The sequence below is a fragment of the Phanerochaete carnosa genome, assembly GCF_000300595.1.
Source record: "Phanerochaete carnosa HHB-10118-sp unplaced genomic scaffold PHACAscaffold_6, whole genome shotgun sequence".
In the NCBI taxonomy this organism is placed as follows: Eukaryota; Fungi; Basidiomycota; class Agaricomycetes; order Polyporales; family Phanerochaetaceae; genus Phanerochaete; species Phanerochaete carnosa.
The window spans coordinates 2,778,675-2,799,485 of NW_006767633.1; the positions used below are offsets into that span (position 1 = coordinate 2,778,675).

The 20,811-nt window shown below is 55.5% G+C and overlaps 5 protein-coding genes across 5 annotated transcripts; 3 read left to right on the forward strand and 2 right to left on the reverse strand.

Moving 5' to 3' along the window:
* Positions 1 to 1,479: 1,479 nt before the first annotated feature.
* Positions 1,480 to 3,555, reverse strand: PHACADRAFT_146947 (uncharacterized protein). The gene is made up of 5 exons (XM_007397342.1): positions 3,166 to 3,555; positions 3,054 to 3,110; positions 2,925 to 2,986; positions 2,778 to 2,854; positions 1,480 to 2,723 (listed from the first exon to the last, which is right to left on the reverse strand). Exons 1-5 carry the CDS (start codon positions 3,355 to 3,357, stop codon positions 2,164 to 2,166), a joined length of 948 nt encoding a protein of 315 aa, XP_007397404.1. The 5' UTR covers positions 3,358 to 3,555; the 3' UTR covers positions 1,480 to 2,163.
* A 1,318-nt stretch (positions 3,556 to 4,873) lies between these two features.
* Positions 4,874 to 7,026, forward strand: PHACADRAFT_258745 (uncharacterized protein). The gene is made up of 7 exons (XM_007397343.1): positions 4,874 to 5,210; positions 5,267 to 5,373; positions 5,426 to 5,488; positions 5,551 to 6,215; positions 6,272 to 6,329; positions 6,386 to 6,702; positions 6,768 to 7,026. The coding sequence occupies exons 1-7, from the start codon at positions 4,999 to 5,001 to the stop codon at positions 6,993 to 6,995; spliced, it is 1,650 nt and encodes a 549-aa protein (XP_007397405.1). The 5' UTR covers positions 4,874 to 4,998; the 3' UTR covers positions 6,996 to 7,026.
* A 1,840-nt stretch (positions 7,027 to 8,866) lies between these two features.
* Positions 8,867 to 10,230, forward strand: PHACADRAFT_258748 (uncharacterized protein). Its single transcript, XM_007397344.1, has 2 exons — positions 8,867 to 8,943; positions 8,992 to 10,230. The coding sequence occupies exon 2, from the start codon at positions 9,026 to 9,028 to the stop codon at positions 10,049 to 10,051; it is 1,026 nt and encodes a 341-aa protein (XP_007397406.1). The 5' UTR covers positions 8,867 to 8,943; positions 8,992 to 9,025; the 3' UTR covers positions 10,052 to 10,230.
* Positions 10,231 to 11,257: 1,027 nt separating this feature from the next.
* Positions 11,258 to 13,457, forward strand: PHACADRAFT_210507 (carbohydrate-binding module family 50 protein). The gene is made up of 2 exons (XM_007397345.1): positions 11,258 to 11,757; positions 11,832 to 13,457. The coding sequence occupies exons 1-2, from the start codon at positions 11,275 to 11,277 to the stop codon at positions 12,795 to 12,797; spliced, it is 1,449 nt and encodes a 482-aa protein (XP_007397407.1). The 5' UTR covers positions 11,258 to 11,274; the 3' UTR covers positions 12,798 to 13,457.
* Positions 13,458 to 16,991: 3,534 nt separating this feature from the next.
* On the reverse strand, positions 16,992 to 18,413 carry PHACADRAFT_258753 (uncharacterized protein). Its single transcript, XM_007397346.1, has 4 exons — positions 17,971 to 18,413; positions 17,836 to 17,907; positions 17,701 to 17,774; positions 16,992 to 17,642 (listed from the first exon to the last, which is right to left on the reverse strand). Exons 1-4 carry the CDS (start codon positions 18,219 to 18,221, stop codon positions 17,251 to 17,253), a joined length of 789 nt encoding a protein of 262 aa, XP_007397408.1. The 5' UTR covers positions 18,222 to 18,413; the 3' UTR covers positions 16,992 to 17,250.
* Positions 18,414 to 20,811: the final 2,398 nt, after the last annotated feature.

A 20,811-nucleotide genomic window follows, 5' to 3' on the forward strand; every position in this document is an offset into this window, starting at 1 on the left:
ACGGGTGCAAAGTCCAGGCGCACCCTCACCGTGGAGTTTTCCGAAGTCGCCCTGTCACAGCGCGATAGGGCCCCGGGCTTTCGTGAGCAACTCAGCGTAATGTCGGCGCGGTTGCAGCAGACGCGCTCTTCTGCATTGATCCTTTGTTGTCGTACTAAGATTAGGACAGGGAAACCGGAGAAGGCAGAGGGCAGATCCTGTCAGAGCCGCCAACGATCTGCCAAAACGTGGAAGGAGCACAATCTGCAGGCTCAGTAATTACGACTTTTCCCCCAGCGTCGCTAGAGTGGGTCGTGCGCATCCACCCGAAGAGGTAGACGACTCCGCCGTCTCTTCGACGCTTGAGCTTGACAGATAGCACACTAACTAGACAGAGGGACACCGCCGCAATGCGCAGGAAATTTTTTGAATCTGTACGTGAACCACCCTGGTCCCTTGCGCCCTGAGAAGCTCGAGTGCCCCTGCCGCAGCCAGCCCGTCGACCGCAGTTTGCATAACGCGGGGAGAAGACGTTGATGTATGGAGCGCTCTGTTCACACCATCTGAGTCTTCAGCACGCGAAATGGAATACGTACCGCCTGAGAGTGAGTCAGGACGCTCCCAACGATCTTCATGATGCCCCTAGGCGCATGCTAATCGTCCCTCGGATTCGCACGCAGTGCCTATCCGTCTCACGGAATGAGGGTGCGTCGGTCTCGGATATCATGCGCCCCATCTTTGGCCCGAACTCTGCGACTCGGAGGCGCGGTCTCAGACGGAAAGTGCACAAAAGCAAATCGAAGCCTGCTTCCATAGCATCCCAGCGCTCCACCGCCTGCCACTTCGGCCGGCTGTGCACCCTTTTGCGCTTGGACCTCGTACGTCTGTTAGCAATTTGGCGCGCCAGAGATGTCCAACAAGCTACCCGAGCCAACTAACTCTGTCTAGGTCTCCGATGAATGCGTGCAAGCGCCAGCGCGTCTCTGTGTGCCTTGCAGAGCGTTGGCGCTGGACGCTGCCGCTGCGGCAGCAGAAGGCAGAAGGCAAACGCTGCGCGCAGAGCAGGGACATCATGCTGCCGTATGCTTCCTGTGGGCCCTATCCGAGGCCTGTCTGGATACGCTAACACGCCGACGCCCACGGATCGTGTGACTGGGCTTAGACGGGGAGATCTGCGGCAGCGTGAGTAGCGGTTAGGGTATAGCGATCATTCGTCATCGGTGCAGCTCCCGCTGATGGCTTTCATACCTGTAGAATACAAGGACAGGGGAGCCGGCACAGCTGGGCGGGAGCAAGCGCGAATGATGGCGCGGACACGACAGGTTGGATACGACGACCCTCTGGTTCCGCGGTCTCCCTGGCGCGCATTCGCAAGGAGTGTGGCAAGCTTCGCCGAGGCCGAAGACCCTGCTGGCGTCCCAGGTGCATGCTGATTACTTATCTGTGATTCTTGGGCTCACAAGCCGGGCAACCTGTTGCTTTCTTCCGACCTCTTCGGGGGCACATGTTCCTCTAGAATCCAGAAGCTCATGCGGAATCGTCCACAAGGTATTTACCGCAGCTGCAAGTACTTCTATATTCGCACATACGCCACCTGGTGTGTTGCTCGGATACTCAAGCGACCGCTAGATCCCCGACGACACTGCAACTCGGCACGGTTCGTCAGTCGTCGGCGACTGAATATTATATAATTGCAATTATTGGCAAAGGTGGATTTCGCCGAAATTCAGCGGAATATCTGCCGGTCATCATCGCTGTGGCAGGACGGGCGTCGAGATGTCGGCACAAAGGGAGCCCGCAATACAACAGCTGCCGCACGGACGCATGCATTCTCGAGAGCTCGAATCTTCCGGCGGCCCCCGTGAGCGCGGCAGATCCCCAAGGCTCGGCTCACAAGCGCCCAACGAAATATGTTGCATATTTGCAGATCATCGTGTACACTACAACGCTCGCGGTATATAGACAAGCCGTACAGACAGCGAGCGTCGGATTCAGATCGATCGGGGTAGTACTGTAGAACAAAGTTTGAGAGACGACGAGTAAATATGTGCTCGCATGCTTCCGAGAACCCACGTGGAAGTCCTCGCAAGAACGGAGCAGGCCTGGGGCAGGCATGGCATCTAACGTAACAGCCAAACATAGACTGAAGAGACTAGAGATACAGGCGAGGGGGTATATGCAGTCTTAAGATACAGAGTCCAAAGCACGAAGTGCGTCGTTGTCGAGGGGGTGACGAGCGCGGTATGGGGTCGGCCGCATGTAGAGCAGCGGGGCCATGTCTTTTGGAGCATCGGGCGAGAAGAGTTTAATGTTCTGCATTTGCTGGATATCGGCAGACTTTACACAGTTGTCGCGCACGTAGATGGGATCGCGGTAGGGGAATTGTGGCGCTTTGGGGAGCTTGAGGCCCTCGGACGACGGCCGAGGTGCTGCTATCCGCTGTGTCGGCGGAGGATTAGGCTTCGGAGCCGATGCTGCTCGCGCTGCAAGGATCGGCGAAGCCGAAGAAGGCGAAACAGAATAAGGCGAGCGCCGCTGATAAGGGTGTCCGCCTCGCGCGGGGGAGTCCACGAGCGCAGCACCCGTTTGGTGCTCCTCCTGGTCGCCCTCTGCGCGCTGGCGAGATTTCGAATAACGAGCGGCCTGGAACTTGCCTTCTGGCACCTGATGGCGAAGTACGGCCAGTTCTGGAATGGCATCCACAGTGTGCAGATGATGCCCAGTCTCTGGAGAGCAATACGCCACTGTGTGCGAAACATCAGCGCTCGGGTGTTTGACATCAGGAGAGAAGCCCCAACCTAGATGCCATTTTCTTCGCCCATCTTGTGTTTCAACAAAGACTGAATAGGTTTGCTTAACAAGGCGGTTCTGATACCTTGAGCGCACGAAAGTGGGACAAGGGCGCAGTTGAGCACAACGTAGGTACATGACCGCAGTCCACTCACATAGCAGCATAGAGGGCAGCGTCCCCGACGTCGGGAAGTTTCTCTTGATAGTACAAGAAGTCCTAGGATTGGTTGCAGTATCCAATTAGCGACCTGGGCGCGTACGCATGGAAATAGATGGGCGCCTACCTTTGTCAGGCGACTGGCACCCCATCGTCGGGAATCTGTCCATCGCTCGAGGCCGTCCTGAGACTGGTCAGGTTCAATGGCAACCGTCGTTGTTCGCAGAGTGAAGACATACCCCCGCGATGTCCAACGTCGGGGCGCGCTCTTCCCATACGAAGACGCACCCAGAATGGATGGCGCGCCTCTCTTCAATGCTAAGGCGGCGGGACACGAGCGGGAGGATCCCGAGGGAGACGGCATAAAATATGACATTGCAGTCGGCAATAGACCTAACCCGGATCCGAGTGCATGTTGGTCGCTGTACCATGGTGTGTGTCAGACAAGATGGGGTGGGCGGCGAAGGGAGAGCTGAGGTCAGCGCTAAGAGCGTCTGGGCGTTTTAAGGCGGACGCTTAATCGAGTTTGATGTTGTAATCGGAGAAGACCCTCGGACTATGATAGGTTGTTTGTGCTGATGGTTGTAGCGAAAATGTGATCTTGGCCCTGGAAGGGAAGGGCGTGCCAGCAAATGACCCTTTTCTAGCCGGAAGTGCTGCAGGACCAGGCCATCCGACCGCAGACGCCTGATGCCCCCGAACTGCTTTGATACAAGCCGCACGCGCCGCTGAGAGACCGAGCGGCCTTGGGCGACAGCCGTAACCACAGGACGGCAACGGTAGTATAAGCATAAAACACCACCGATGCGCAGCGTAACCAAAAACCACCGGCTCTGGACATTTTCGTGGGTTATGTATCTCGGACAGCTGACAGGCGTATCGCTTGGTACAGGTTCTGCATCTGCTCGGTGGAGTTCTTACGCCGAGCAGCGAAGCTGCAAGGGCGTTACTCGAGACGCACTGTGGTTCTAGTGACGCCGTCAGGCGCCTCCAGAGAACGAAGCAGGCAACTTCGATAGCGTCAACAGACTGGAGGGCTGTGTCAGGCGTGCTGCGATGGTCGAGATGGGTAGGTGATGCCGTACAAACCTCGACCTTGCCGTTAGCTGGTGCATTCCAGCATGTATTTCACAATAACCTCACCCATCTGATATGCAGGCAGCGTGAGAAGAGGATCGACATGTGGGGGAAAGGTGTTTTAGCGGTTGGCGAACATGTATGGAGGCTAAAGGGGACATGAGTTCGATGTGATCCTGCCTGTGATTAGCATCCAACTTTCTGTCACTACCGCTCTTTAAGCTCGTCCCCGAGACAATTATCTGCTACCTTGCGTACGCCCATGTCCTCGTGTCGGCGTCGAGGCTGAACCGGACGTTGGACTGGTCGGAAGTCCAAGAGCCAACAAGAACGCTACTGCCGCACACTCCGACGAGGGGGCTGCGGATCATTTGCCACGTGCATCCCACGCGATGCCGATTCCGCTGCGATTAGTCCCGAGCTCCGAGGCGTTCTCCACACCGTGAAGGTACAGTCCTGTGAAGTCAGCGCTGCTCGATTCATTGAACACTGTATGTCTCTGCAGGTTCCCATGCGTGTATCATCGTACAGCACATCATCAAGGCATCAGGCTGTGCACCCTCGCGACCCACAAACAGAACTAAAGCGCACAGCTTTCAACTTGACCGAGATCACCCGCTGCGATTCTTTTACTTGCTGCGTTCTGGTAGGCGGCAATGATCGAAGCCGTTTGGCTTTGCTAGGAATGTCTGTCATGCCAGCTGTACCTCGTACCTGTGCCGTTGTCCTCGAAGTGAGCACTGAACAGCCCTCGCGATATGACCGAGAAGGCCGCGTCGGGCCGGCGGCTGTTCCCCGCCATCACCGGGCGCTGTGCGCTCACTGTCTGGCTGCCCAGCCATCATGTTTTAACACATTTGAGGCACGTCGAGTGCATGATACACTCGATCGATATATAATAAAAATGAGACAGCCTCGACAGCGTCCACATTCTCGTTCATCCTCCTTGTCTTCTTCTCCGTTTCTCTTTCTTCGATATCTGGCGTGGGTTGACGATGCATTCTATTCTTTATCTTCCTCTTGTGCTCGCCGCTGTACAGTTCAGCACTGCTAAAACCTTCAACACCCTCTCGCGCCGAGCATTGACGCAGAGTAACCTTGCGCAACATGCAGAAAATATCATCCTAGTAACAAACACTCTTCCGGGTCTCTTCCTCGACATCGACGTAAGCGACAACGAAGTCATCGTTCAAGTGGACTTGACCAGGTAAGCTTCGAATGCCATAAAAATTGAAGCTCTGCTAACGTTGACATCTCCATTAGTGCGGACCTGGTTATCGGTGGACAGCTCAACGGGGTGAACAACTCGAATTTGCTCACCACTGCCCAAGCTGAAGTAGATTACTCCTTCTTCAACCCTCCAGTGGATGGTGTGTCACTCACCGAGTGCCTAAGAGCGGCTGGTATTAACATGAGTTGCAGCTATCGGAAACATCCCGCAAACGACGGTATCCATAGGCGGCAACTCGGCACAGCAAGCTTTTAGTACGGCTTTCCATGCTTCTGTGCAGATTAGACGAACTGGCTGACTTATCGCGCTCGCACAGTCCTCACCTCGCAAAATCCCTTCACGGATATTGAAAACGCGTTCCCTCAGTCCCAGGCCGTTGGTGTCTTGGGTTTCGGCCCCACCGGGGCATCGTCGGTTCACAGCGTGCTCGCGAAAAGCCATAGCCCCATCGACCAAGTGCTCCTCACCAACGCAACCAACCCATTCATCACGATATTATTCCTCGGCTCTGAGCTGGCAAATGGCTCTTCCAGCCCCGCGCCTGCCGGCTTCTTCTCCGTGGGCGAGGTTATAGATCTCCAAACTCTCCTTCCCAATTTCGGCGGGACCTCGCCGCCTGACCTCTCAGTGATTAACAGCCGGTCGGCAATTTCCCTGGGTATCGAAAACTCGTTCACGGTCGACCAGATCCTACTTAACGGGGCTAGTCTCCCTGTGGTCAGCTCAATTCAGGGCACGACCCCCGGCGAAGCGGTCGCTATCATTGCCGGGACGTGCCCATACAACTTAGTGCCAGCGGAGATCGCGCAGGCATTCTACAGTGGCGTTAGCGGAGCGACACTCGATAGCCAGACCGGACTTTGGCATGTGCCGTGCGGCACGAACCTCACAGTGGAGGTGGTCCTCGCGGACAGCACGGTCGTCATGGATGGCGACAGCGTCGTTATTACCCTTCCGGGCACCTCACAATGCGTGGGATCGGTACGTCCCTGTTCATCATCGTCCGGACGTCTTGCTGAGCACGTGCCGCACATCAGTTTAAGGTTAATAGCAACCCTTCCCCGAACTGGGACATATCGTTTGGTACCACTTTCCGTACGTTACCAGACCCTATCTGGAAGTAGCTACAGCCGCTGACAAGGGACCTCCAGTTGAGAATGCCTACATCTTGCTGGGCTACTCTGGCCAATCTGGCCAGACCCTGACCTCCCCCATCATGAAAGTCCTGCCCTACGCAGACATCGGGGGTGCGGATGAGTACTATGCTGCTCTGACAGGCAACACCGCGCCGCAGCCCACGACCACGCGGTTCACCACTGTTACCTTTACACATACTCCAACAACAACGATCTGGCTGGGCAGCCCCACGCCGACTCCCACAAGTGGATCCTCAGCTGAGAAGCTCGCCGGCGCTTTGGACGCCGAGTCTTCGAGCTCTAACGCTCCCAGTGGGAGCGTCGGCGATCAGGTGAGTCGTCACACCCCGCGCGCAACCAGAACAGGAGGGGAGTTTGCTGACGCGTTCTGTGACAGCTCAAGCATTGCCTGCCGGCTATCATCGCGCTCGCCGTCGTCGTCGGCCTGTTCTTGGTCGGCATGATCGTGTACTACCTCGTGAGCCGCCGGCGCAAGTCCGGCGTCAAACAGTCGGCATACTCGAACATCCACTTTGCCGAGACGACCGACCACTCGCGGACCTTGTATGGGCACGACGAGGACATGTCCAAGTACTCGGATCCTTATACCGACCACCAGTTTTAGTTTTTTTTTCATTTTACTTTATTTTCTGTACTACACGCCAGCGCCTGTGTCTGTATTTCTTCGTTGGGTGTTTCGTTTGATGTATCAGCGGACTTAACCCTTAACTTATGTACATACGGTATCCGCACAGAAACTGTCGTTACCGGCTCTCGAGCACTGCGGTACATGCCTTTATTGTCCTGCGTGCCGCTGCCACTACGAGCGCTTACATGGCAAGCGCGTACGTTGTAAGGCTTAGTTAGATGTGCGCGCTCCGGAAGGATGGTCTTGGTATTTTCATGACGGCTGAAAGTCTGATTTGTACCGACGTCTGCAGTCGCACTTTCCAAACAAAAAAGAGAGAAATACCGTACAGCTTCGCGCGTTCCAAAGTATCGCTGTCGAGGGTCCATCTTGAGACATGAGTATGGAGGCAAGCGAAGAATGATGAGTATAGTAGGCCTAACGTACTTCTCTGTCCTTTTAGCTCTCAATGTCGGCGCCGCAGGCGAGTCTACGCGTCACATGATGATCGTCCAGGTACGTTTCTGGCTTCTTGCGACTGATATCGGAGATGGAAAGGCAGCATCTGTCAGGTACAGTACCCATAAAGGGCTGCATCGTAGTACCCTGGACATCAGCTACCAGGAAAGCCTGTAAGTGCTCTGGTGCTTCGCGTCCGCCCTGGGTCCGTCAGCGATTTACCTCAGGCCCGTTTGTGTGGCGGGGAGGCGGCTGTTGAAGGGGGCGAGAAAGGACTGGTGCGTCCGTTGGTATGTCGCTCACCTGTCGCGAGTAGTTGGAAGCTAGAAGATTGTCATTTGGCGGTCCCCCGCGTCATAATCACACGACAGACAGAGCGGTGTAGCCGTCTATTTCCGAGACATGAGTAGAGTAAGTGGTCTGGATCATGGTGGTAAGCCTGTTAGCAATGTCTCGGCCTTGTCTTCCCCGCGAAGGTTTTCCGCCATATCCCAGAGTGAACACAGTACGCCTCCTCGTCTCCACCGTGCTCACACTGCCCGGTGGGGCACGACGCGCGCTATGATAGCAGTGGGAGCGTTTCGTATGCTAGTCTCTTCTATTTTCCACGGTAGACTGAGTATAGACTGCGGAGGCGCGGGGCGTTACTGGATGGCGCTTGCGGGAACGACGATTCCGGGCCATTCTATAGGGGTCGGCGCTGTCAAATTGGCATTGGCATCGGGGATGTGCACTACGTGGAGGCTCGGCCCCGATGCATCCTGTCAGGGAATTCTTCGTCAGCCTACGCTTCTCTTAGTCCTTTAAGCGCGATCCAGCTGCTATGCGCACGGCTGCCGGCGGCGTTGGTGGGCACTGGGCGTTGTAGACATGCTGGTGCATGATCATGGCCTAGATAATAAGAATCGCGAGGTCAGAGTCGGCGCACACAAACGCCGCGGATGTCCGCTCTGCGCCCTGTACAGTAATGCGTGCTGTTTCAAAGAGTGGTAGATGACTGTACCTTGGTGCCGAGGATCACTGATTATAGAGAAACCCAGGCTGTGATCGACGGATGGGTTCTTGCATGTAAGAAAAGAATTAATCGCTTCTTAGAACAAGCCAGAGGCACCTTGGATGATAGACTGCAAAGTGACGAGCTGTTTTCTGTGTACTGGCCAGCGCGCGCTATAGTCGAAGGCGGTGTGGGGTGCAATTCCTCAAATGGTGGAAGGTGTGCAGATAAGAGTCGGTCATGGGATAGTTCGGCGACGACTGGCTCTAGGCGGCACCCCGATCCACGGCAAACGGGCCTGGGAGAATATTGCCACAAGAGGGGTAACCTTCCACGCGGACCGTGCTCATTAGTCAGCGTCTGATGACCTTTCGGGCATTAGGACTTGGCTCACCGGCTTCACCACTCCCCACCACGACGTTTCCGACGTCCTCCTTGTCCACTCGAGCACGCTCGCATTTCGTTACCGGTCCCAGCTGCAAGACCCAGCGAGTATGGCTCCCAGTTCAGCCATGAAAGCGTAGGACTGACGACTTGCAGCCCGCAGCGTTTAAAGCACGCAATTTCTTGCGCAATGGCACCGTCAAATTTGCAGGGGCTTAATATCGTCCAGCCCGCTCCACCGCAGAATCCTTACCTGTCCGACCAGGATCTGCTCTCTGTTCCCCCGTTCCCCGACCTAACAGCCCAACTTGACTTATGGACGAACCTTAGCTTTCAGTCGGACGAGCCCCTCGTCTCCCGCAAGGACGTCGGGAAACGCGCCGGGTCTGTCCCAGCCAGCGAAGATGATTCCGATCGCTACAACCTCGGCGACGATGAGTTGCATGCCACTGGCAAGATTGCCGAGACGCATGCGCATGAGAACGTTGTAACGGGCACCGTCGTTCCTCCGACCTCCGTTCCCACTCCTGCATCTACCGGACTACCTCAGCTCCCTCCCTTTGATATAGGGAGCCTCTTTGCAAGCTTCGGAATCGACCCCTTCCAGATCCCGTCCTTGCCATCTGTCCCCTCGCCTGCAACAGCCACTAACACACCCTCACTCGCCCAGCTACTCTCCTATCACTCTGTCGCGGGCCTTCCCCCTCTTAACATTCCAGGAACCACTTCTGCTACTCCCGCACCGGCATCCGTGTCTGTCACATCCGCTTCCACCGCGACGCAGTCCCAGCAATTGGCATCAGCAACACCGGCACCAGCCCCGAAGCGTGCGCGGACCTCTCGGGCGTCCATCTCGATGGATCGCCGCTCGCCTGAGGTGTCGTCACCGGTTTCCCCAGAAGCCGACGAAGAGTCCTCGTCTACCACGATGACAGCAGCGGAGGACAAGCGTCGGCGAAACACTGCCGCCTCGGCCCGCTTCCGCCTCAAGAAGAAGGAGCGCGAGGCCGCACTCGAAAAGAAGGCGAAGGAGCTCGAAATGCGCGTGGGAGAGCTCGAGAAGGAGTGCGAGGCCCTGCGCAGGGAAAATGGATGGCTCAAGGGTCTCGTTGTCGGAGTCACCGGCGCGGGTGCCGTACAGCAGCAACAAGTCGCCGCTGCAACCGCAGGCGCGAAGAGGACGAGGGAAGAGGCAGACGAAAAGGCGCAGTCATGATAGATTTACGTTACCTCTCCGTCATTCCATCGTTTTTCTGGCACTCGCTGTCGCACGTCGTGGGTTCTCCGTTTCGATACGTACTAACGAATACTGTATTTGTATGTACCCTTCCCCGGGAACACTAACCTTGTGCGTCTTGTAGACATCTCAACTACTGTATTTTGAATACCACAGGCTTTTTGGACGTACCCATATATTGGCTCGCGCATATCGATGTCGCCGTTAGAGGACGAATGTGACTTGGTCGAAAATTCAAGCGCTTATGGTGTCCGGGAACGAGTGGGCGACCCCTTGAATGCTGAACAGAATAGGTTAGCTTGACGGCCCACCGAACGTGGTGCAGATAACGAATCAAGAGGACCGCATCAATAGCGCGCATTCGCATTGGCTGCGGCTCATGTTCCCGCCTCTAAGTTGCAGCGACGCTCGGACGGACGACGACCCTGAGTGGTACGCGACCATCTAATTGTCTAGTGACCTCAGCAAACCTAGCGTCGCCCTATGCCTGAGAGGGTATGGCCACAGAGCGATAGCTCGCTGTGGACTTGGAATGTCTAAAATGTTAGAAAGCCCGTCCCCCGCTCTTTTTGAGTCTGGCTCCCGCTCGTCATGTATAACCCCCGGTCACTCCAAGTCATCGATAAAATACATAGTTTGCAATGGTTTACTTTGATATGAAGTCTGGCACGGATGTGTTACTTATTTGAACAAAGCTCCATCGCTTCATCTGTACACAGAAATGATGACCGGCGGCCCGCCTTCAGATGCGCCGCGGCGTCCATCGTGTACCGGCGGCAGCAAATGCAACTGGTCACTAATGACGTGCACAGAGTGTTTTGAAGTTGTGGACGTGTCGGTCCCAGTGAGTGTGTTGTGGACTCGCTGCCACTGCCTCTGTTTAAACCCTTGTTGCTCAGGACGCAGGCCTCGGAGGAGGGCGGCATCTGTGGGGTAAGCTTTTGCAGCTATTTTATCTTTGATCTCTCTCTCTTAACAACGTGATACGTCTCGGCCTGTGCATCCAACGATTGCTTTGGCTGGCGAGGCGATGCTCTCAAGCGAGACGGTCTGGACCAGGCTGCCTATGCTTGAGCCCACAAACATACACATCCCAAAAGGGCAAAACATCAGATCTGATAGTCACGTGTGCTCTACACTGCAAGCGCTTGTCGTCACCGCGGTTTCTTAGGCTACGCTCTCCGTACCGACGCTCTCGACCTATGCCACCACCGGGCAGCACCATCGTCGCTGCCGCAGACGATGTAGACAGCCTGTATCATAATCCATTTGCTGCATCTTCGTCTACCAGCTCGTTCTCGTCGGCGTACACACCCAAGGACGCCCAGATTGGGGCGAGGCCGACGCTGAGGCGTCGCGGATCAGAAGGTCCTGCAAGGCGGTCGAGGAACGACCACGATCCATTCGCAGATGACACGGCGGCGGCGGCGCATGTGAGGTCTAGGACGATGGGTGCCGTCGTGGGCAGTAGCAGCGCGACCAGTCTCAGACATCCCCTTGCCATCTCGAGTCTTGGCTCCAACGCCAGCTCCAGCCGTTCTTCCCTCACTGACACCCGGCCTCGCCTAAAGCGTCTTTTGAGTAACTTGGAGACTACATCTACCCCACATCACGAAGAGGGGGAGGAATCAGGGCTTGCGACGTCTCCCACGAACGACGCAAGGCTGAAAGAGCGGCTCGTCATTGTTCACGAGGCAAGTTGCAGTGCATAATAATTCGCATTTCTCCCTCGCCTAATGTAAGGTGAAAATTGCACTAGGTATCTTCCAAAGACTCTCTACCAGGCGTCGCCCTCAAGTATGGCATTTCTCTGGCAGATCTCCGGCGCGCGAATCAGATGTGGCCCTCAGACCAAATACACCTCCGCAAAGTCCTCTACATCCCACTAGACAAGTCGCATAAGGCGAAAGACTTCGTGCTTTCGCAGCTTGAAGTCAATTCAACTCCACCATCTCTAGACGAGCAGTCCATTAATGAAGAAGACAAGCCTAGCGTCAACGGTGCCGGATCATCTTTGACGATACGCCGCGTCTCCGCATCTCAGCTGTCGTTCTTTCCGCCCCCATCGTCCAGTTCCCTCTCATTATCCTCGTCCATCTCTCACACAGTATCGCGCTCCGCGAATAATAGTCTTAGACGAGACGCGATACCTTTCAGAGCAACTCCGTCTAATTATTCGTTTCTCACAATGTCGGCCTCGCTGTCAATCCCTGACGCGGCGGTTGCTACGGCATTAACTGTGCCGTCGGCGAATAGCCTGTCTGGGCGCGGTCAGATCCCATCATTGTCAACCTTGTTCAGCGGTCTCCCTATTGGACGCATTTCTTTCGATTCAAACACTTCTACGCCGAGTCAGGTCAGCGACGATCAAGAGCACGAAATGAATGACGTTTCGCACCGCAACTCGTTGGACGAACCACGCGACATACGTGACCCTCGGCCGCGCACTCCCTCCGCCAAGCCTTCGCCTAACGCGAAGGTATCTCCGCGACAGAATGGGCTCGAACTGCGTCTATTTCCTGAAATGCAGGGTGGACACTTCCCTGAGATCACAGCGTCCAGGGACACCCGAGCAACCCGTACCCCGACGAAAGACCCGAAGACAGCCGTGTACGTCAGCCCCGACCGGCGCATACTTGCGCCGGAGACCGTCCGCACATCGCAGTTGGAGCCATCGCCCGCCATGCAGCTGCCGCTGCGGCCTGGACGGAGTAGAGACGGGTGAGGGTCGAGAATGCGGTTGGCGTGCTTCTCTCTGCGCACCGCGAACTGCGTGTTCTATTACGTCTGCCGACAGGCGTTTGGTTGAACCGAGAAGACTCGCTCGTGCAACATGGCGAGAGAACCGCAGTGGATCGGCGCCGAGAGCCGCTATTTTTCGTAGGGTGCAGGGGTAGGAGCGGCTGTGCGAGCCACGGCAAGGGTTCGCCTTGTCGGCGCAAGGTCTCTGAGCCGAGACCGGGTGCGCCTACAGGGGAGGAGAAGTGGCAGGGCGTCGTCGCGTTTCTCTATTCGCGCCTCGTCGTTGCCAGTGTGTCAGCCTACAGGACGGAGTCAGCAGGAAGCGTCACGGCCGACGCATCTGGCGGTGATCCCAAATACCGGTTTCGAAGACTCCACGGCCGCAGCGGCCGGTTCGTTGACATTCCTCCCTGCGCCGTCGCGTAGCTTTAACCGACTACTGTCTAACGGACAGAACCGCCGCGACCGACGTCGGGTGGACCCACATCGTACCCCGCGGCAGGTGGATTGCGATGTCGCGGAGGAAACTGTGTTCGCTGTCAGAGTCAGGGTCCTTGCTGTCAGTGTTCGCAGCGGCGGCGAGCTTAGTGATGCGCTCTCTTGATCGTTTACCCCATTTGTTAGGCTCTTAAGGTTCGCCCTTGGGAGTGAAGTAAAAATACGTTTATCATCCGGTGCTTGAGAACACTGTCGGGTGGGCGGTCTGGTGATGGAGCTGTGATGCACGGAACTTCTACTGGGCCGTGTTGCCCGCAATGTATTGTACCTCATAGTGAGTTTAGAATCTAGAATCATTGGAAACTCCTTACTTCTCATGTCGTCGGCCTCAGGTTTTCCACCCGTGCGCCTGGCCGTGTGATTCTGCCGTATATCCTGTTCTCTGCGCGGATGAGGCAACGTGAAGGGCTACCGCTATCTCATCTCACATGGCGGTCGTCTGGGATTGGCCAGCGCCTCGAGTCGGCCTAATTCAGTTACTGCGGTCATCTGCCGTGAGCCAGCCAATCCTAGCGCGGGTGTGGCGGCCACGCCCGCTGGCCTGGGGGTTCACACACGCACTGTCGACGTTCCCGGAGAAATCCAATCGCTCGCCACATCGCCTATCTCGAGGTCGAGACCGCTGCAGCCAACCCTTAATGAAATACTGAGGCGCCGACGGCTGGGCCCATGGTCTCTCGGTTAGCTGTTACACGCACCCTCGTGATCGGCGGCCGGCCTTCTCGTCCTCTTCTCACGAAGGCGAGCACATCGAAGGGCTGCATGCGAAGCCTCCGACGAGTCCAGCCTGATCTGCTTCCTCCCTATTCCTGGGGCGTCGACCTGGACCGCTGGCTCATGAAAAGAACAGCCGAGCGGACTCGCGACGTGCGACTCCCGGTGCTTCCCCAGGTACCTTTTGACGAGCTTATGCGTTTTCTATAGAACAAACCTAGGAAATCGGCCATGCGCTCTCAGGCAAGCCGTGTCGTGCGAGTTAAGCTTGCAGTTGTCCTCGCGCACAGGAACGTCGATATATCCGGACCACTGCAGGCATCAAACGCTAACCCTGACCATGCTGCAGTGTGTTTCAGTAGAGACGCGAGGAAGCGGACATCACGCGCGGCAAGTCTAGAAGAGTCTTCGCGCCGTGGATATTCAGTCCAGAACACCATCCTGTGGACGGCTGGTCGTGTGGTGCGCCGTTTATGTCCTCTTTTGTCTTCCATGTCGCAGCTGTCCTGCAGATCGTGGGTCTGGGACGAGGCCTGGCCAGCGACAGCCCAGGAGGTGTGCACGAAGCATGGCCGGACGTGCCAGTCCGGAGGAAGGTTTGCGACTACTCCAAACAATAGTTTACATTTGCGGACGCGGTCGCATGTCAGAGCACGGTGCTCGATAGGGTGCCATTAGGTACGTAGTCGTGTCCCCTTTTCTATGAACCTTGTACCGAACTCTAGTCGCGTTTCTCACTGCCTCGGCTACAGGACGGGTCAGGCTCCGGATCGGCTCATGCATCCGCTCCTCAAATCCTAGTTAACTACTTCCAGCCTATCAGCGCGTCTGTCGGTAGTTTGTGAGCGGGCCCTAAGGCTCCTCTCCACTGTCACAATGCCCTCTCTTGGGTAAGCCCCACAGCCACCACATGCTCAGCACCTGCCATGGCTAATTGTACCCGCAAAGATCAGCATATGCATTTTTGCGGACATGCCACCGCGCCGCAGCTAAAAAGATCCAGAAAGCTGCCAAGAAAATGTCGTGAGAGGCGAAGTAAGCACCCTAGACTTTCGTTCTCGTAGATGAGGCAGGAGGTACTGAAGTGCTCGAGTTGTGGAAGCAGTATGGCTAATGCACTATGATTACTGCGCCGCTCATGTCCAGGCGCGACCGCAGCTCGTTCAAGATAGCGAAAACCGGGCGGATCTTTTAGCCCTGTCGGAATTTCTAGTGCGTCTTCATACCTCCGTCTTCAAAATCTTCGGTACTTTCAGCTCTAGTGATGCACCTGCTGACATGGACTGTCAAAAGGAACTGTAAAAATATGTTTGTGCCAATTTGGGACGCGCTAGATTGCACTTCAATCGTGGACGCTCGCACATCGATACCCGAACATGGACAAGTTCGGTTCTCTCGCTGCACAACTGCCGAGGACAATTAGAATTAGGGTTGTCTTGCGACGGCTCCTAAAGGAGTGGATTAACCGTCATTGAGTGGACCCTAGCCTTGACCGCCAGCTTTGAGCATGTCCGCTGTGAAGATGAATTCCATGTGAGTCTTGACCTGTCTTCAGTTTTTTCTTGACGTGTTGTGCTGAGAAGGGTCTTCATTTCGTGCAGCCGGCCGGTTTTGCATGGCGGATGATCTACACGCAACACTATATGGCTGTTATTAAACTCTCCATTTAATTATTTTAGCGTCCAAAGGCCACACAGTCGCCCAGCACCCTCGTGTGTCTCGGCCGCTGTCGCTGTTACTCTACTAGCTCCGCGAAGTTTTCATTTTTCTCCGATAGGAAGTTGTACGAGTTTGTCCATTCGATATGCTTTCCAGACGTATTCGCCGATCACATCTCCCAAGTCCCACAACGTCGGAAGGTTATGCGTTGATTCAGAAAGTTGCGCGTAACGTGTATACGCTTACTGTGCACAGGTATGCTCGCCTGTCAGACGGAGTCAGAGCCCATGTGCCAATAGAGCTAATCATCGGTGCAGTCATATATGCGCGCATAAAATGAGCTAATCAACCGTGTAGTCATTCATGCGCGCATAGGAAGGACGGACAAAAGGACCCGGGATGTGCAAAGATCTCCGAATCCGCTGGGGCGTCCGAATCTTACTAGCGCGCGGTAAGCACTGAATGAATTACATCGCAAGTCGTCGCGCCGGTTGAGATGTCTTTGTCTCACAGAGCGAAGGTAAAGCGGATCTACGGCTCGCTACTGCGATCTGCCTGGCATCTGGACGCCGCAGTGAAACAGTGCGGGGTAATCAGAACAGGACGTGCGAGCATCCCGTACCATCTGCAAGGCACACTATCCTGTGCACAAACATTCAAGAATAAGGCAGGGTGCGCCGGTGGTCCCAATGTACGTTTGTAACAATCAAACGCCTGGGACGAGCCCGGTCGAGACGTCTGTCTGGCCACCCTAAAACTTCATTCCCGCTGATCACACCAGTAGCGGGTCCTCTGCCAGCGCAAGAGACTCTGCCAGGACTCGTAACCTTCGTTCGAGTTTTCCGGTTTTCCAGTTTTCCAGCATTCATCATTTGGCTTGGCATGGGAAGTAGCCTTACCATGCAATAGAGTGTAGCGTGGCACCCGACCCTATTCACTGTACATCATGCGTTCCGGCCGGATGTGAAAGGATTGCTAAACTTGCTGCTGCGCGTCGTTGCCAGCATGTCACAGTCGGCAGATTTGAATTAATTACGGTTGTACCGCAGAAGGTCCCGCTGGAGCGGTGCGGACGCCGACTCAGTAAGCATTCCTGTAGCCCAGCTCGTGCCGCAGAACGCTGGAGCACGGTAGATGCCACCCCAGATCCAAGGCCCTGGTGGTACCAGACGGAGTTACGTTGGACATAGGCTTGCTCTGCGCGCCGTGGCCATGCTGTCCACGCCTAGAGACGCTAAAACCTTATCGATATATCTCTCAAGTGCCGGCCGATCCATGCTGTGTGAGAGACAGAGGTATGAATGCGCGACAGGGCATTTCAAAGCGAGTGATATGCAATGAACAATGACGACAGAAGATAACTAGCGTGTACGTACTACGAGAGGTCAGACAATAGAGATGTAGGCGATCAGTCCGCAACATCGAGGCATAGAGCATGTGAAACGAAACAGAACAGAACGAAGCCAGCTAGCAATACAGTCCGAATAGCAGGAGAAAGTATTATACGCAAACGCTACCTTAAACGCACAGAGGCCAACAATGAACAATACGACCTCCACGCAAGACTAACGTCGAAACGAGCGCAGGACCTGCTCATCTACAGGGTCGCGTGTTCCAGGAGAGAGACTCTGGAGGTACTCCAGGGGAGCCAGCCGACACTCCAATGAAGCCAGCCTGACTCCGTCAGAACTGTACCCGGGAGAAGCGGTCAGCGAAGCTCGCTTCTCGGAATACGGCGACATCGGCAAAGGCATCACATCGGGATAGGATGCAGAAAGCTGCACAGGATGGCCTTCTTCAGCGGATGGAGAGGGCCGTGCGGTGGTGCGGGCGGTCTTCCGCAGACTGCTCGTGCGAGCGCAGTGGTACTGGCCCGGAGGCACTTGGATCAAGCGCAGCTCCGGGTAGTCGTCGACAGTGTTGAACTTGTTGACTGTATCTTGAGTGTAGTACGCGTCTGACGTCGACGTTCGATAAGGGTTTAGAGCTGACAGTGCATGAGAAGGAGCACGTACTCAGATGCCACTTGCGGGAGTTCCTCGGACCATCTACATATGCGGAGTAAGTTTGTTTGACAAGTTTCATCGACCTGTGATATGCAATCAGTTAAAAAGGGAGTCCCATTAACGGTGGGAAGAAAAGGATCCCACTGAAGGCCGTTGTTCCTTGTCATGAGAGAGCTGCGGCTAGGGGTATCTTTCTCTTGATACACGAGGAAGTCGCTGTTAAGGCGACGATATATCGTTCAGCTTTTGAAGGCTATTATGCATGGCCAAGTTACGTACTCGCGAGCCTTCGATGGCCCCCATGACCGACCGTCTGTGAAACGCTGCATGGCTTCCAGCGACGGCGCGTCCAAAGGATTGCTGCTTCGTTCTTCCCACACGTAGATGTCGCCGGGCGCGAGGGCTTGACGCTCCTCATCGTCGAGCCGGCGGTGGAGCATGGGGAGACGTTTCGTGGCGACGGCATGGAGGATGACCTGTGCGTCGTGCACACTGCGTATGCGCATTCTGCGACAAGTAGGCTGCTGCATGTTAAGAGTTGATGTGGGTAGGGAGGGTGGGGTCACTCAGGGAGACTGCAGGGCTGAATATAAATGATCTGGGATGCGCGGGACTGGGCTGACCACCATCCTAATCACCGTAGAGCCGTGCAGATGGCACGCAGGCGATTAAGTTCTTGGGCGATGCGGGCCACTAAACCCTGGACAGAAGGGACCACAACGTCAGCACACAGCCGAGTTTGGGCGGGAGAACAAAATGCACGCGCATCAAGGGCGTTTTTGAGATAACCTCTCTGAAGGTTGTCTTGCTAATTTGATCAAAAAACTCAATCTCGGTCAGGGTCTCATAGCATGGCAGGCTGACCGTGGCGCTCCGAACTAAATGTAGCACCGGTCCTAAGCCTGAAATTGGGAGAAAAGAGCCGCCATGTGAACATGGGCAGAATTCAGAGTCCGTCGTTGAAACGGAGTTGAATCATCATTAACCATCGCGCTACGTCTTTCTCGGAAGGTGCGTCCCAGTGCCTCATTCTGAAAGCGTTCAATGTCAAACGTACCCTCTACGTAGGCCGAGGCATCCTCCAATAATTGTCCAGCGCAGATGTACCCAGATGTTCGCGACGTGCCTGCCATTTGAGCACATTTCCCGCGGGCGCAGTGACGTGTTCTGCCAGGGTCAGAGCTGCCTAACCCCACACGCCTGCCTCCGTTGACCTGGTATCTTTCCTCCTTTTCCAAGCCCCCAACCATGGCTTTAGGCTACTATGCATCGATGCCTGCGCTGCGATTGGTCATGACAAACTAGGAAGTGCCATCAGCGGGCCCTGATGCGCCTCATGCCCTCCCGCGAAGGTCACCCAAGGTTGTCCTTGACCCCCATGGCTCCTCCGCCAAACTTTCCCTGCAGCCTTCAAAGAAGCTATGTTAACGGCATGACAGAGGCTTGTGTCGTTTTTGACCCACACATGTGATCCGTTGAGCAAGGAAACCAGCGGTATAGCTTTGTCTCCGCTTAGACGCGGCTCGCCGCTGACGATCGCCAAGTTCGTCCAATGAGAGACGAGAATACGCGAGCAACGAACGGTAGCTTCCAAGCATCACCAAATAATTGTATAGCTTGAACTCTACCAGCGCGACGCCGGGCCTTACAGAAGTACTCGCTGACACTTGTGGGGTGGTAGCTTCGAGTGGAACCATGTCCTTCAACAGTGTCTCGCCCGCACATCTGGGCCATGCGGACTTTACTCAGCGTAGCTTCTTGCCGCGAATGCCTTCTTGTGCTGCCCATCGGAGACATACCCTTGGCGGGTATAATTGCACTCCGACTCCGCGTCGTGCTTCACGTTACCTGAGCTTAAGTGATGGATGATGGTAAGTCTGAGCTACCTCTGCCGTCATAGTCCCAAAACTTTGATAAGAATATATCTACAGTGATTTTAGTAGGAACGTGTGGTCTGGGTTCATGTGCGCCATGCGGGTAGGTCCCTTGGGGGCTCGACGATACCATGACACACCTTTTGCCACTTGCTCGGATGCCAGCCTGGCAGTCAGACCAGTACGTCAAAACCCACGCTAGTAAAACAGGTGCACTGTGATGATGTTGACCTAGGCCCGACTACCGATGTGCTGGACGCTACCTTCCTCGAAATTCCACGCACGAGGCACGGCACCATTGTCTGTCTTTCATTTCCTTGGGAGGACGTCTCTCGCTTATTGATCCGCGCGCGAAAGCGGGAATGTCTGGACACGAGTCGCAGTACCCGCGCGAACGAGGCCAGTACAAGTACGGTGCCACCGCCGAATCAATGCCGTTAAGTGTAACTTCCTGTCTGCGTGTCTGAAGTCCAACCGTGCTATAACCCTGGTCTTCGCTTACAGGCACCACATTGCGCGATGGCCCCAACCTTATTACACTGCCTACCCCCGAATCTAGGATAATGCAGTATTGTTCTCACCGATGACAAGTGCGAACGTCGTGCTGAAATCCGACAGGCAACTGACGACATCGGCGGGGCGTTCCCACATTCGATCGCCGCTCGTACCGACGCGGCACCGAACTGGCTGGTTTTGACCCGCTTCTGTGATTGCTCCGAAGACGAGAGCTGGCCCATCGTCTTGCGACTGTACTGCGAGCAGCGGACCGTACCTGTAGATCTCCCGAGCTCGCAGACACCCACGCCCGCGGACACTGCGCCGAACGCCGGAGGCGGATCGCCAGTTGTGCGCGGCAGAGTCTATAGAACGGTTGTGCCGCACCCACACTTCACGCCGATCAGCCCTGCAAAGACCGCAGTGAGGAAACATCGTCGATGGTAGGCCCCCTCTTGCACCCTGGATCGGCGTATAGGATCTACCGCCACATCTCATTGCAGAAGCTACACCATTGAGTCTATAGCTTGCGATGCGAATTCACGCTTGTATTCCACAACTGCGTTTGAAGGTTATCCATCGGTAGTTACATGAATAGCCTGCCATCCCCACGTCCCTGTCGATGCTAGCTTGATCGAGACTAGAGTTAGCTCCCGGTGTCCAACAGAAAGGCGCAATTTGCCCAAGTACGACGCTGCCCCTGCTGACTACTTGAGTACGCATGGAATGCTTGGGCAAGCCTTGGACGTGG

What these genes read in the sequence shown, in the direction of transcription:
- PHACADRAFT_258745 (XM_007397343.1), top strand. Translation starts at nt 4,999, where the DNA reads ATGCATTCTATTCTTTATCTTCCTCTTGTGCTCGCCGCTGTACAGTTC. An exon ending in GTTCAAGTGGACTTGACCAG is followed by an intron (nt 5,211 to 5,266) that starts GTAAGCTTCGAA and finishes CATCTCCATTAG; the next exon opens with TGCGGACCTGGTTATCGGTG. An exon ending in ATCGTTTGGTACCACTTTCC is followed by an intron (nt 6,330 to 6,385) that starts GTACGTTACCAG and finishes AGGGACCTCCAG; the next exon opens with TTGAGAATGCCTACATCTTG.
- PHACADRAFT_210507 (XM_007397345.1), top strand. Translation starts at nt 11,275, where the DNA reads ATGCCACCACCGGGCAGCACCATCGTCGCTGCCGCAGACGATGTAGAC. An exon ending in TGAAAGAGCGGCTCGTCATT is followed by an intron (nt 11,758 to 11,831) that starts GTTCACGAGGCA and finishes AAATTGCACTAG; the next exon opens with GTATCTTCCAAAGACTCTCT.
- PHACADRAFT_146947 (XM_007397342.1), bottom strand. Translation starts at nt 3,357, where the DNA reads ATGGTACAGCGACCAACATGCACTCGGATCCGGGTTAGGTCTATTGCC. An exon ending in GTGCCAGTCGCCTGACAAAG is followed by an intron (nt 2,987 to 3,053) that starts GTAGGCGCCCAT and finishes AACCAATCCTAG; the next exon opens with GACTTCTTGTACTATCAAGA. An exon ending in GCTGCCCTCTATGCTGCTAT is followed by an intron (nt 2,855 to 2,924) that starts GTGAGTGGACTG and finishes CGTGCGCTCAAG; the next exon opens with GTATCAGAACCGCCTTGTTA.
- PHACADRAFT_258753 (XM_007397346.1), bottom strand. Translation starts at nt 18,221, where the DNA reads ATGCAGCAGCCTACTTGTCGCAGAATGCGCATACGCAGTGTGCACGAC. An exon ending in GGGCCATCGAAGGCTCGCGA is followed by an intron (nt 17,908 to 17,970) that starts GTACGTAACTTG and finishes TCGCCTTAACAG; the next exon opens with CGACTTCCTCGTGTATCAAG. An exon ending in ACAAGGAACAACGGCCTTCA is followed by an intron (nt 17,775 to 17,835) that starts GTGGGATCCTTT and finishes TGCATATCACAG; the next exon opens with GTCGATGAAACTTGTCAAAC.
- PHACADRAFT_258748 (XM_007397344.1), top strand. Translation starts at nt 9,026, where the DNA reads ATGGCACCGTCAAATTTGCAGGGGCTTAATATCGTCCAGCCCGCTCCA.